The sequence below is a fragment of the Xyrauchen texanus genome, chromosome 14 (genome assembly GCF_025860055.1).
Source record: "Xyrauchen texanus isolate HMW12.3.18 chromosome 14, RBS_HiC_50CHRs, whole genome shotgun sequence".
Lineage (NCBI taxonomy): Eukaryota > Metazoa > Chordata > Actinopteri > Cypriniformes > Catostomidae > Xyrauchen > Xyrauchen texanus.
The window spans coordinates 10,587,835-10,603,352 of NC_068289.1; the positions used below are offsets into that span (position 1 = coordinate 10,587,835).

At 38.3% G+C, this 15,518-nt stretch overlaps 1 protein-coding gene across 1 annotated transcript in view; it reads right to left on the reverse strand.

The window, feature by feature from the left end:
* fn1a (fibronectin 1a) overlaps positions 1 to 15,518 on the reverse strand; it is a 60,680-nt gene that overhangs the window by 8,850 nt on the left and 36,312 nt on the right. Inside the window, 21 exon segments of the mRNA XM_052142222.1 lie at positions 1,596 to 1,685; positions 1,801 to 1,989; positions 2,381 to 2,470; positions 2,620 to 2,799; positions 2,898 to 2,985; positions 3,182 to 3,369; positions 4,025 to 4,294; positions 5,246 to 5,275; positions 5,278 to 5,358; positions 5,464 to 5,619; positions 5,778 to 5,942; positions 7,015 to 7,131; positions 7,265 to 7,531; positions 7,830 to 7,919; positions 8,887 to 9,078; positions 10,116 to 10,388; positions 11,008 to 11,199; positions 13,177 to 13,263; positions 13,385 to 13,553; positions 13,782 to 13,876; positions 14,423 to 14,686. Coding sequence (XP_051998182.1) covers positions 1,596 to 1,685; positions 1,801 to 1,989; positions 2,381 to 2,470; positions 2,620 to 2,799; positions 2,898 to 2,985; positions 3,182 to 3,369; positions 4,025 to 4,294; positions 5,246 to 5,275; positions 5,278 to 5,358; positions 5,464 to 5,619; positions 5,778 to 5,942; positions 7,015 to 7,131; positions 7,265 to 7,531; positions 7,830 to 7,919; positions 8,887 to 9,078; positions 10,116 to 10,388; positions 11,008 to 11,199; positions 13,177 to 13,263; positions 13,385 to 13,553; positions 13,782 to 13,876; positions 14,423 to 14,686 — 3,273 coding nt within the window.

A 15,518-nucleotide genomic window follows, 5' to 3' on the forward strand; every position in this document is an offset into this window, starting at 1 on the left:
ACTTCACGGCCACCGTAGTATTAACAGCAAACTATTATAATATATAACATATATACATATAAAAAATATAACAGTTCACTGAGAATAGCACCACCAAAGGACTAAAATTGTAGAAAATCAGGCAAAGGACCCTGCTACATATTGCATAAAATGTGCTGGCCAATAAGAATATGTGTATAGTACCATAATAATATATTTACATACTGTTATGTATACATGGCAAAGCCATTAAATTAATCATTATTGATGTAGTTACAGAGTCACCTACTTGCACATTTTAATTTTATTTAATACATTTTAATGTGAGATGGACAGTGAAATATTTTGCTAACTTTATTACTTAAGCTAAACTTTTTTTTTACTTTAGCTTTGATTAATCCTAAAATCCATTGGCTTTTGTAAATGTTATTACATGCCTCGGGTCTTTAGCGGCCCAGCAGTTACAGTATATCTATCACAAATGGATCTATAAAAGCCCAGTGAGTGTAAAACATTTCAAAGCATTTTTAAGACAATTCTAAAATAAAATTACTAGAATATATGCAACAAAGGAAAGAACGGAATTCATTAATTACATGCTAAAATTGTATGACACTCAACTGGCTGTCACACACATACTGTGTACACACACGTGTGTTTTGTCAGGTGCTTACTATGTCCAATTAGACTTACAGAATTTCAGTAGTACACCCAAACAGCAATAGACATATCATACTGTTCATGTGATTTACTTGCTATAGTTTACTTCTTATAAGTTGTGTCTTCTTCAAATAGTAATGTTAAATATAAATCAAGTCAATCACTAAAACAAAAGTGCCACATAGAGTAGTAAATAACATTAATAATATGTACAGTATGTGACACATATATGTAATACTGATAATTCACCACCATTGCTCAGAAAATTGGCATGATATAGTAGTAATTTGTATGAATATGGCTCTCATTTGACTTGTAATAAACAAAGAAATACATATCCTGTGATAGTAAACATAAATAGATATTAAAAAATCATAAAAATATTATTTATATAAGTGGAAAATTTGTATCGGAAATATATATTGTGACACTATTACATATCTCGGTTCACTAAAGACCTCTACGCTATTGGTAATTAAAAAATTTTAAAATATATATTTTTTGCAATTTTCAATTTTATTTTTTTTTATTGTCAGACAGTTCATTAGAGAGAAAGGTTAAGGAATATGAAAGAGGTGGGGGCATAACTAAAAAAATAAAATGGATGAGAAAAAGGAGGCAGAATGAGGTCCCAGGTCACCAAAGACCAGAGGTATGCATTTAAGTGTTAAAGGTAAATTACTATTGACATTTTTCTAATGAATATTTTAATAATAAAAAAATAAATTGGTTTGAGATCAGACTGAACTCTGTTGATAGTTCATCAAGAATGGTGACTGAGGCTAACTTTATGCCTAACTTCTCCCTTTGTGTTGCACAGAAGAAACAAACTCTTCTGGGTTTGAAACAACATAATCTTGAGTAAATGTTGACAGGATTAAACATTTTGTGTGGACTATCCCTTTACATTTGAAAATGTAGTGGAAATATAGAAATGTTCATAAGGATGTACTTACGAGTTCTTGCCTTTCCAAGCAGCGGAGTGCTTCTCTGAGCATTATTTAATGCAACGATCTTGATAACATACTCAGTGTCTGATTTCAAACCTACACGTAAAAACAAAAATGCTTATTAAAAAGGATGATCCAATGGCGAAATCTTGAAGAAGCACGAGTATAAACAAGGAGTATAAAATGAGTGTTACAACAGAAACTTCAATACCAGAGATGGAAGCAAAGGTCCTGCCAGCCTGAGGTCTAGGGGTCAGCTCTTTGGGAATGTCCCCTGGCTCCCCATAGGTGACATAATATCCAGTGATGGTGCTGCGTGGAGGCTCCCAGGTGAAGGACATTGTGGTAGGAGTCAAAGATGTGAATTGGAGATTGGAAGGAGGGCTAATTACTGGTTTTACTGAAAAAACAAGGCATATCATAAAAATATTTATTAAATGGACCTCTGAAATAGTTGATTATGACTGGTCAATCATGGGATTCTTTGGTCAAATATTGCTTGTGTCATTTTCAAACAACTTTGAGTAGTTTTCCATTTCTTTATTTATTGGGTAGGTCTAACCATGAAATTAGCAGGATAATTTACAGTTTCCTGGTGTTTATTTCAAAATGAACTCAAGGTTTATTTTGCAATAATGACTGGCTGTCTGTACATTATTTCTTAAATATGTTTAACATCAATAACCAAACATTTAAACAGTCACCATGAATGGAAGAACAGGCAATCAATATGTACAAGACAAGTTTCAAATTTAAATAGATTTTTGGCATTTGTAGTTTGAAAAAGGTACCTGTAGTGGCTGTAAGGGTGAAAGGCTCACTGCGTGCATTTCCATTCAGTGTATAGATATTGATCTTATAAATGGTTCCTGGCTGCAAACCTATAGGAAACAGATTCATATGATTGAATCTCACTATAGATGCCCTCTTTAAAACATATATTATTCGCTAAGCATGGCTTAAACAAGTGCTTTAAAATAGATATGATACTGCCTTTAGTATAGATTATTATAGCTGAGTGATGTTGTACCAGTAATCGTGTAGGTGCGTGAATCAGGTTCAATTGTCCTCTGAATAGGATTATGGCTGCCAGTGATGGGTGTGGCTTCTACCAGGAAGCCGGAGATAGTCTCTGTCTTAGAGCGCCAAGTGAGAGTGATGGAGGACTCTTTCACATTGGATATACGAACACGTCGCGGTGGGCTGATGTCTGAGAAAATGAGATCTGTAGTGAGTTTTTACCAGCACATTTAATGGAGAATAGTTGGTACGAGTCTGATTCAGAGAAGTTTAAGAAAGATGGCTTACTGTCAGGTGTAGTGACTTGGCCTTTGACACGATGGCTGGTAAGAGAATTCTTCACACCATAAACCTCTACTTCATAATCAGTGCCAGCCTATAAAAACACATACAGGACAAAACTAAAGAAAAGCCAACAGAATCTGCTCCACAAATGCACCATATAATTTTCAGAAACAATCTACGTAAGGCTTAAATCTTTTGATCTACCCACTGAGCAAAATTACAAGGTGTGTTGAACAATCAGTGAATTTTGAGAGAATGGTCTTCGGCTGTTTGAGATGCTTACTCACCATGAGGGAAGTGGCGTGGAACTCAGTGGAGTCCGGGGCAACGATGACCTCTTTAGTGGGGCCACTCTTTCTTTTGGGGGTGATGGCGACACGGTAACCTGTCAGCTTAACGTTGGAAGCAGACCAGGAAACAGTGAATGAAGTTGGACCCACCTTGGAGAAGAGCAGATTGGTAGGCCCAGGAATAGCTACACAGAGAAAAGAGAAGATTAACCAAACATGAATTACTTTACTAGACTTTACTAGAATTTTCTGAGTGGCGAGTTCTGTAAAAGCGAGTGGTGCTTTCCTGTGCAAAACTCGCCTCCATGATGCGAGGGTGTATTGATTTTAAAATGTTATGCACTTTTAAAATGGAAAGCACTCTTGTCAATATTTTCTTTTGTATTTGGTTGACAGCATATTACAATTTTTTTTTCATTAGAATAAAATTACATTTAAATTTATTTGAAATTTATTTGTAGTCTTTAGAAAGCAGAATGAAACACTAATAGTGTCAAATCAAATGTCTAATGATGTAAAATGTTAAAATTAGTTTCTCTGAAATTTTATAGCATCTCCTTGTGGCCCTCTCTGGGGGTTGATTTAAAAATCTGGTAGTTACTGATATCTTGTAGCTTTTTCCCCCAACTGAACTGAGAATTTTAATGCCATTAAAATTCAAATATAATATTTCTTTCGTAATTCGAGCAGTATTATATGATTAATAATCGCAATAGTAACAGACATGGAGGCACCACTAATTATAACTAGTTATTATACATTTTTTGAAAATTTTGAATATGAGCAATTTTGGTGTCCCTGATATTTAAAGAGTAAACGAGCAGTTGCTTAATGTAATACCTGTTGTCTGAGTTCCCACTAGTGGAGGACTGGGTGTCCGGTCATGCAGAGCAATGACTTTAACTGTGTATTCTGTGCCTGGTCTGAGACTATAAAGCACCGCAGACTCGTCATCTCCACGTGGGGCAGGGAATAGCTCTCTCTCTCCCTCTTCTGGACTGTAGTACAACACTCTGTAAGAGGAGACCATGCCATCAGGACTATCCCAGGAGATGCGCATGGAGGTTGAGTCCACGTCACTGAAGGTTAGGTCTTTGGGTTTGTCCACCGCTGAGAGAGAGAAATATTTGAAACTATTGAGTTCATCTATTTCAGGTATACCTGATAATATGAAAAGAACTGAATTGATTTGTGAAATCTAGTAAGTTATCTAGTACCCATGCTAAATATTTGACGTTCTTTCAAGTGTCCATATTATGCAAATGAACAATTGCACCATGTTGTACTGTCTGAAAAACATTTCAAAGAACAGATCTGCTGGATCTGTTCTGTTACCTCTGGGAGGTTTGATTCGATGCTCTCCCTGCTTTTTCCATGCATGGCTGCATGGATGGGCAGGGAGTTTCTGCTGAGAACAGAAACATACCACCAACACCAAGAGATTGCTTTAGAGATAAAGTGTTCATTTGGCGAAAGTGGCTATTTCACATTTTTAATCCAAGTCGGTGTAAAATTGTCTTAACGTTAGGCAGTCCAATAAATCAGGAAAGATGTTTAAAAGTAGAAGCTGATATTACTTGTTTCATAAGTTACACTGGAAACGTAAGGGCTAGTCAAGCACATTGCGTTATTGTGCACAGTATGCCCTGTTGTCAGGGTTGCCAGATTGGGCGGGAATTGGGCGGTTTTGCAATCTTTTTTGCGGGCAAAAATGGGTTTGGGCGGGTGGATAAAAATTGACTATCATGTGTTTGAACGAGAAACCATAGCGAGAAACAAGCCAAAACAAATTTGGGCGGTTTTTTGTGCATTCTCGCAGTTTTTGATGAGGTATTGGGCTGGAAAACCTTGCTGGCATCTGGCAACCCTGCCTGTTGTACACTGCACATTTTGGCAAATGTAGTAGTTCATCTGGATATTCCTCGCAGAAATGCAGAAATTCTGCACATACTGTAGTATTCATTACGTACTATATATAAATTTTTTATAAAAAATAAAATAAAATAAAAAAATAGTACAAGAAGTTTGGAAATGGTAAGATAATAAAATTTTTACACCTACTTGTGACTATAGTTTCGACCAGAGGGGGCTCTCTCCATCCTGACCCAGAGCAAACACACTGACTGTGTACTTTGCTGTCGGCATCAAGCCAGACATAATAATTTCAGTCTGGTCTGCAACACATAAAAGACACACCATCTTAACTCTTGCTTTGACAACATTCCTTATGTACTCTGTCAATAAAAATGTACATTTGATATAAAAATGTTATGCATTACCTGGAGCCACCACTTCAGAGAAGGCAGGTCCCTGTCCATTGAGTGGCATTCCTGTGACACGATATCCTGAGATGGGGCCTGCTGCTGGGCTCCAGCGCACAGTAATTGTGTTGTCTTTAACGTCAGTCACTTCCATCTGTGATGGCGACTCAATATCTATAAAAAAATTATTCCATTATTTATACTCTCCCTTTCCTGTTATGCAGGCATATTTAGCCCAAATCTCTCTTTTTCTCTATTTCCATAAATTATATAAAAGTTTGACTGAGTCAGCAAAGACCTAAAAGGCACATTCAGGTGCATTTGTGGTGTACCTGTTCTGTGTTTAACTTTGATTGGCGTGCTGGAGGCTGGGCTGTCCCCTCTGCCGGTCACAGCGTAAACAGTGATGGTGTAATCAGTGCCTGGACGCAGACCCTCAATGGTGGCAGTTGACTGGGAGCCAGGGACAGTAAATTCCTGAGTAGTGTCAAAACCTCCTGAATGAGAATATTCAGAACAAGATTCAGCAAACATAAGGCAAAAAGAGAAGCATCATGTCACTCAAATACATAAAAATATATTTTTGTTTTATCAAAATGTCAAAGCTGCCATTTTCCATACAGCAAAAATGCATGGGGATGTCTGGCAAATCAACAGTAAAATTCATTGCAATTTTGTTTGGTTTATTAAAAATATCTACATACATAATATACAGTATATTTCATTGGTCAGATTTTGAACCTGGGTCCTCTTGCACACTATATGAATGACTGTTCTGCTAGACTAATGAGTCTTATAATTATTTATTACATGGTTCTCTGGAATACTCAATTCTGACTGATTAAAAAAAAAAAGTTTTTCCCATTCAGGATTGAAGGGGTTGATAATACAGGTTTATTTTGTGATAATAACCGGCTGACTGTAAATCATCCAAAAAGGGATAGTTCACCCCCAAAAATTTATTTACTCACCCTCATGCCATCCCAGATATGTATGACTTTCTTCTGCAGAACACAAACATAGATTTTTAGAAGAATGTCTCAACTCTGTAGGTCCTCAAATAAAATGCAAGTAAATGGTAACCAGATAAAAGTAATCCATTATACTCCAGTGGATATATATAAGTGTGGGTGAGAAACATATCAATATTTAAGTCCTTTTTACCATAAATCTCCACTTTAACTTTCAAATTATAAAACAAAAAAAATTCCTTAAATCTGTTCCACACCTATCATATATCTTCTGAAGACACAGATTTAACCACTGGAGTATAATGGATGTACTTTTATGCTGCCTTCATGTGATTTTTGGTGCTACATAGGTCTGGTTACCATGTACTTGCATTGTGAGGATCTAAAGGGCTGAGAAATTCTTCTAAAAATCTTCTTTGTGTTCAGCAAATTAAAAAGTCATACACATCTGAGATGGCATGAGGTTGAGTAAATAATGAAAGAATTTTCGGGTGAACTATCTCTTTAAAAAACTAATACGTTGTTAAAGTGTTAATTTCTTTATCCTGCCTAGTGAAACAAGTGAGCCAGGACTGCCCCTGGTGATCCATTCACCCACCTGACTCTCCATGTGTGATCCTGTAGTACCTCACAGTGACAGAGGGGGCATCCCAGCGAACGGTAATGCTGGTTGGCGTTGAGGAGATAACCTCCAGATCAGTTGGGGCATCTGAGACTAAAAGAGAAATAGTGATAAGAGACAAGAAGTACTATTAAAACAAAGTGAGCTGTAGATATCCAGGTAATACACTGAGAAGTCAAAAAACAGGAAGTGAGGTTACAGCATGTAGTTATAATGACAAACATACTGGTAGACTGAGTTCCAGTCAATGGCAGACTCTCGCGGGATCCGCTAACGGCATAGATGTTGATGCTGTACTTGGTCTCGGGGGTCAGGCCTGTGAGAGTGAAATGGCTCCTGGATGGAGGCAGTCTCTCATCTTTAGAACGCCCACCACTGGTCATTTGATAGCGGATACGGTATCCTGAGATAACGGCCTGTGGAGCCTGCCAGCGCACGGTGAAGGAGTTGGTACCGATATCAGAGAATTGCAAACCGACAGGAGCATCAAGGACTGTTGAGTAAAAGGATGCATGACTTAGTCAACCACCGCAACTGCAAGTTCAGAGTTAATAGACTTATTTGCAAGGTTGAACTTGCTTATTTTTTCAGTTGGCAGGAAATGAAAATGGTTCTGGAGTTTAGAAAATATGTCCAACTCCTTTTAAACCAATGAATTTTCATAATTTTTCCAATCATTTGTGAATATCACTAGATAAGGGTTCCCAAAAATATTTTTTATAGGGATTGCACTCACAAAGAGCTTTATCTATGCAAAAGTTATTATTCTACAGTTTCAGGCAAAAACTCACCAGTTCTTTTAGTGCCAATTACAGGGGAGCTCTCTCTCTCCTCATAGACACAAAGCACGCTCACCACGTACTCAGTATTGGGCACGAGATCTAAAAATAACACAGAAGGACCACATATTTTAGAGTGGGGAAACCAAATATAATTATTTAATAAACAGTCATTACAAAACCCATATCGGTCCATATCAGACCACTAATCAGAACACTACTCTAAATATTAAGGGGGGCATGACTTCTTCAAAAGCCGCATTTCCACTATCGGGCCAAATGAGGGCCTGTTAGTGCATGCCAGGGCCAGTTGTGTTCCCACTGTCACTTCCGGGGCTTCATCGTGTCTCCTCAGGTCCAACAGCCAAGCGCCCTGGCCCATTGATTACCCTTGGGCCAAAGAAGGCCAACTGGGGATTAAGGCAGGGTTTCGCTGACTCAGGTAAGATGTTTCAGTACACACTAATTTTCCAATGTTTCATATCTTGCCACTAGCCTACCTCAGCAGATTGATCGATAATGGAGAATTGTCAGTACTGTTTAGTAGACTAAATCAGGGCTCTTCTGAATATTTGTGCTGATGAAATTGAGCAACATCAGATTGACGGCATCTGCCGATACGAAGATGTGATTAAGGATATTATTGCCAAACTTGCCAAGTGGTGTATCCAGTGCACAATGGTACAGGTTCGGGGGGAAAAAATTCGAAAAAAGTACAAATCAGTGTTCATTTCAAGGGCTAGCTAGTCTCCGGAGTCTGATACCTCAGCTTGAGTTTCCTTCTTGCCTGTGAAATGGGAGGGATGTGTGACGTTGGCACCATGGCTCCATATTAAGTGCGGGTTTTTGGGCAGCGCTGCGTGGCTATTGGTCTGATGGTGGGAATGCAGATCGATTTAGGTCTTGTGGCACAAGGTCCTGGCTGACCAGCTTATGCTGGTCCGATAGTGGACAAGAAGCTAATATACAGTATATGGTAGTTATGGCCCTACTAATGAGTGTTCATTTGAGACAGTAAAGCTGGGACAGGAAAAATAAATATGGATAAATTCTGCTGTAAGTTACATACTGCGAAGAACGACAAATTCTGAATTTCCATTCAGAATGCGCTCAGTGGTGTCATCGTCGTCATCAACTGGGTGGTAGCGGATGATGTAGCGGTCAATATCAGAGGGTTTGGGCACCTTAGGGGCATTCCAGGTCACCAGCATACTGTCTGCGGTCACGTCCCCAAATGACAGACCAGATGGAGCAGGGACAGCTAAGAGAGGATGACAGACAGGAAAAATTTAATTACATTTGAAAGAAATGCTTAATTTTCTTCAACTGCGATATCAATCTGTGCCACATTTGCTTAAAGAGTTAAATATGTGAGCACAATGAACCTTTGGTTTTACAGCCTGTTTAAACGTAATGGGGTAAATCCACTGGTGGAGAAAAGAGTGAGAAAATGAGCACCATCTTGAAGCATCCGACTAAAAATGTGTTTATGTGCAAAAAGTAAACTTCATAAAGACTTATGCTATGTGAGAGTACATGTCAGTTTTCTTCATCCAAAATAGAGACAGAGTGAGCGCCCTAAATAAGATACAGCTGCTAGTCTTTCCTCAATCAGCATTCAAACGAGGATATGGCTGCCATATGTACTGGGACTACGAAATATTGTAGCAACAAAGAACAGGAATGTTAAACAAGTTATGAAGTCACAGAGTTACTGCAGATACAACTAGGCCAACAGTTCATTAAGTTCACAGATCTTACATATCTAATCCATGTAGATTGTTCAAAAATTTTAAATACAACAAACTTTACAATGTTCGATTTGTGAGGCTGACAAGCACTTAATTTTAGGTACACCAAGTAATTTTATGTTCATGTTTCACTGACTGATACGTCCAAGGTGTTGGACTTTACATTTAAAATTGTAAATTTAGTGTTTACAATCAGCAGAAAAGCAAACATTTTGGTTTCAGGTGCCCCTTTAGAGCGATATAAGTATAAAAGGCAATTTCTATTGTTCTTCAAATATGCTAATATTAATTATTATAGACTAACCTTAATCCTAAAATCATCAGTATCTCCTGTGTATGCGCACAGTCATACGAAGTATACTTTGACAGGCTCGCGCTCGACTGTACGTAGATGCTAGGCGTTTGCGTCAAAATGTAAGTATACTATGGCCTAAAGATGTCCTTAAAGAAGGTTTTATTTTTTAAGGTTTAGGGGAATAGGGATTTTTTCAGCAATGTATGGTTAGTTTATATACAAACACACCCAGGCACACATACACGGTCTTACCTGTTTGCTGGGTGATGGTGATGGGCTCACTCTCTCCATTTTCTGTTACTGTTGTGATGGTGATGTTATAATCGATCCCGGGCTCTAAACCATGCACAGTGTAAAAGCCTGTTGTGGGCTCCACAAATTCAACAAAGATCGGGACACTGTCCCCAGCGGCCAACACAGTGACGCGGTAGCCAGTGACAATGGTAGAGTTAAGAGGACTCCAGGTAAGGCCGATAGTGGAGTCAGTAATGTTGATAAAGTGAAGGTCAGTTATTTTGGGCACATCTAGAGGACAGAAAGTGCCAGAAGCCAAACACAAGACAGAGAGGTGGAGGTTAGTCATCTCTCCAGAGAATAGATCCTTCACGGTTCATATTGTGAATGATACTGAACCAAGGAGATGTTCGTAGAAGACATTTGGGATATGAGAAAAGCATATTGAGCTCTCATGTTCTGGTTGCCAACATTAAAAGCACAGGTAAAAAATATATTGTATATTGAGTTAATCTACTGAATAGGAGGCTGTTAATGTTGACAGCAGAAACATGTTGATTATATTGTTGCTTCACATTTCTTTTTATTGATTAAAAAGCAATGTGTATTCAGTTATATGCACGTTCTTTGAATTTAATGTCTCAAACCAAACAAAAATAGACATTAAAAGCAAGTACTGCAATTTTAATGCACATACTTTCACAGTTTATGCATAATTGTTGATCTTGAACATCAAGCAAAAAAAGGCAAAGGAACCAAGAAATGTTTACTATCATAGATATCAAAGATAGTGCATCTTTACCCCTCATGTACAGTAGATTGAGACCAAACATATTCTCTGACCCCAAACCCTAACATGACTACTGATTGAATCCATTTCCTGTTATAATTAAGAAGCTTCTACACCTACCTGGCATCATGATGGTTGATACAGGGGTGCTCTCCATGTCATCCTTTACTGTAAACACACTAACATTGTACTCCACTCCTGGACTCAGGTTATCTAAAGTGCATGACTTCTGTCCTGCCTTCACAAACTCCTCCACTGAGTTCCCATGCTGTCCTTTGGTGGGGGTGCAAGTCACTCTGTAGCCAGTGATGTCTGAGGAAACAGAAAAAGTGTTGCCAAGTCAAGACCAAGCAGTCCATTTTCATAGTGAATCCTCAAACTTAATCCTTCTCTGCCTTTCTTCGAGTTCACGCTTTGGTTACATAATTATGAAACAAAAGTCAGGTTTTCATCGATGTTGCAAAATTAATTTGTGCAAAATCGAATATCAAAAACACTAAAGTAGAATATCCATTCCATGTGTTCAAGTGAACATAATCGTCACTTTTTGGGAAATTGGCATAAAGGAGAAATGGATATTGTAGCCACTAGGCATGTGACGGTATCAAATTTTCACATTACGATAATTGCTGAATTGCTTTTATCACTTTATACGGTATTGAATTTCATTTAAAAAAACGGGTTGAAAGATAAACAAACTTTTTGGTTGTTCTCTTAATAAGTTTCATTATTTAAACTGGGGTGGCTCAGGTGGTAGAGTGGGTCAGCTGCTAATCGCAGGGTTGGCAGTTTGACTCCCGGCCCACACGACTCCACATGCTGAAGTGTCCTTGGGCAAGACACTGAACTCCAAGTTGCTCCCAATTGCAGGCTAGCGCCTTGCATGGCAACTCTGCCACCATTGGTGTATGAGCGTGTGTGTGTGAATGGGTGATTGGGACACAGTGTAAAGCGCTTTGGTAACCTCTGAGGTTAGAAAAAAAACACACGTATAAACACATTTTTGAAAATAAATATTAAGTCAAATGTCACCGTCTTAAAGAGCAAAGCTGCAAACATCCCATATGAACAACTGCCACATTGCCATTATTAATTACAGGAGTATTAGCTGATTACAACTGTAGTTTAGTTGTTACTACAAGACACAAATGTTACTGTGTAGCTAGCGGAGTTTTAGTGAACTACTCTTCGGCCACTTGAAAGCAAGCTACACATTATCTGCAAATGGCAATAACAGGTGACTTTCTTTGTCATCTCAGTTGTCACTTAGTTAGTTTGACTCTCACTTTGGAAAAACGAGCAGAGCTCTCACTATATACTATTGTCTATCTGAATTGCATGTGATGATTGTCCTGCAGATGAGCGAACACTTTGGAGGTGTTCCCGTGCTTTTTTGCCACATGTTTTAAACAGAGGGGAACATCTTTGACCAACAATCCCTCTGCATTTTTATAGAACTCAAAATACTTCCATAATTCCACCTTAACCCTCTTAGATGGAAGATAAAGTTTCGGCTGTATTCCTCTTTCAGCCATGCTTCTCGTCCATGTTGATTTTGTTTACATCAGAGTGTGCATGTGCCATTTAAGACGAATACATGGGTGTTGTGAATCTCGATTCATTGATGGGGAAAGAAACTAATGTGTGATAAGAAAAATCTAAACAAGTTGGCTAAAAGATTCTCTAGAATTATTTAGAGGATTTTGAAGTGTCCATGATAACAATATTGTGCATGTTAATTACCATGATATACCGTGTACCATCACATGCCTAGTAGCCACTGGGAAAGCCACTATGGCTGTTTATTAAATTTAATAAATTAATTTTTAGTTTAGATGGCTTGTAAAATAACATGGAGTTTTGATGCACATCTAGGAATTTATTTGGTAAATGCATTTTCATCATAGTGTGTACATGTCTTCTTACAGAATAAACATTATTGTTCACCATAGGCAAGTTTATTTTAAAACAAATTTTATCCGCATATTGAAGTTTCCATTTAGCATGTTTTATGCGATAACCCTAAATTCTAGTAAAAATATGTGGATGGAAACCCAACTATAAAATGTCAGGTAGTAGTCCACATCAGTGCAGGCTTAGTAAATTGAGGTTGCATAGCACTTGTGAGCAACCTCCTGAATTATAAAATGATGAATGGGACACCCATTCCAAGTCTGCAAGTACACATCAACTGCATCATTTGGAAAAGGCCTTTGAGAGAGGACTTTGCTTTCATCAAATTAACCGTTAGCAATTTCACAAATTTATGATGAAGTGCATGGTGCTAACCTTGATTTTTGGCATCATTCCATTGAACAGTCACTTCTCCGGTGTTTGGGTTGGACTTCAACTTCAGATCAGTAGGTGGAGAAAGAGCTGTAGACAGATAGTCATAAGACAGCTGCACAACTCTGCCAGCAGTGTGAGAAACCTACCTCTAACACTCCCAAATCTTTATTAAATCAGTTCAATATCAAAAGAACAAAACCAAACTTACGAGTGACCACACGTCGTGTGATGGGTTTGCCGTGCTCATAACCATTTATGATGGGCTGGACGCTGTAGGTGTACTCAACTCCAGGGGTTAGACCTGAGATGACAACATTACCAGACTCAGAGATCACATCCCTAGGGGCTTCTCCACCTTGGCTTGGCCTCACGGTCAACTGCAGATCAGAATTAGAGTGAATACGATTGTGTATAGAGTAGTATAGAGTGATCATGGATGAAAATGTATGAAAAAGAATGTGAAATGGAAGAATGTCAAAAGTCAAACAAGATATAAGGAGAGAGATGGACTGTTCCTCAAGAGTACTTTCACATGTCACGCAAGGCCCATTAAAGCTAAGAGGGATGGCCTGAGCTTCAGTGCTTATGGTATGTTTGAACAGTACCTTGTATCCAGTTCTAGACAGAGGGGACCAGGATATAATGATTGAAGTATCTGTGACATTAGTGCTGAAATGGGGAGCATTTCCTATTGGCTGAACTGAAGGCAGAAAATGCAGTGATCTCACTTTAGTACTTGTGCTTTTCTTTAAACATAAGCAATGCTCAGGACAATTAAATATATTTTAGAACTCCATATTAATTAAGACTATCAAGTATATGGTATTTGTAATGATATAAGTGCAATGTTTTTGACATCACTTGAAAGTAAACTTTTACTTAAAGGTGAAGTGTGTGATTTTTCAGTGTAAAAATACCTTTTACAGCATTATTTGCAGAGACAACTATAAGTAACCCATTCATAGGTTGATTCCCCAGAAGAGTGGAAACACTATGACACTAACATTGCTTATTTGAGCATCCCAACTGGCCTGACACAGTAACATAGGCTACACCAGTGGTGTGTGATTGGGGTGGGGCGACTAATGGCAGAGGTGTTTTTGGGAAAACCCCAAATACTCTTATTTGAGCTATTCCATTGGGTTACTTTAGTGGAGCATAAATTACACACTTCACCTTTATATTCAAATTTAAAGCATGAACTCAAAACCGTCGACGACATGTCATGACTAAGTTTGAAACTTACTTGTGGTGAAGGTGGCAGAAGACCCCTTGCTAAGCACGTTGCCTTTTTCTGCATGCAGAGTGGCAGTGTACTCAGTATCAGGCTGCAAGTTGAGGAGGGTGTACTGAGACAGGCGGGCAGGAATACGCAGCCGTTTAGGGCTAAAGCCCTCAACAGTCAAGAAGAGCCTGTAACCTGTGATCTGAGCCCTTGGAGGGGACCAGATGATCATAGCACTGTCTTCAACAACATTAGTGAAGTGGATATTGGTGGGTGAATCAGGCTCTGTGCAGAGAAAGATTTACAGGGTTAGTGCAAATTGTATGGCCAACAGTAATGGAATAAAGAGCCAAGATGTTTCATATTGTAAAAATTATCAAACTGCTTTGAGAGCATATTGACTGCATATTGATTAGGCAAATATTCTTGCTGTTCCAGACTCTATGATTTACTGCAGTTTTAAACACGGCACTGCAGAATACTTGATTCTGATTGGTTGAAAGACATTCCATGGTGTTGATTAATTTTCTATAAATGAACAGCTATGAAGTAGATCCATGTTACAGTTCCACATTACAGATCAATATCACTACGCCATGTCTTTCTGAATTATTAGAATGTTTCAAATAAACAGGACTTCAAAGAGACATACAGTCTACTATAGCAAAGGAACAAATAAAAGACACCGAACAAGTACAGCTCGGGTAAAGCTTTTTGGCCTGTAATGGTGTCTTGGGCTGTTTCTAAGCAGGAGGGTGAATCAGTGGTGTAAGAAAAAGTTCCACACAAAAGAGCATTTTTGTAATGGAAACCTGAAAAAAGGAATGTCTTACAATAATACATTTATGTGGTAATCGTGGTATAAGCAGAATAATTGAGCCCTGACCATCGAGGCCACGTTACTACTTTGGGTGCGTATTCATTTTCAACTTTGCCTGGCTTGACAAAGCCTTGTCTGAAACTTTAAACTAGTTTTAAAAGTTTGAAGTTTGATGGTTATACAGACATTACCCAGACAGCACACATACATCTCAGAGATGTCTGTTTTAGATCTTTTCATCTGAAAAGCATCACATTTCAATTAGCATCTGCTAAACATCTTAAAATGATCAACTTT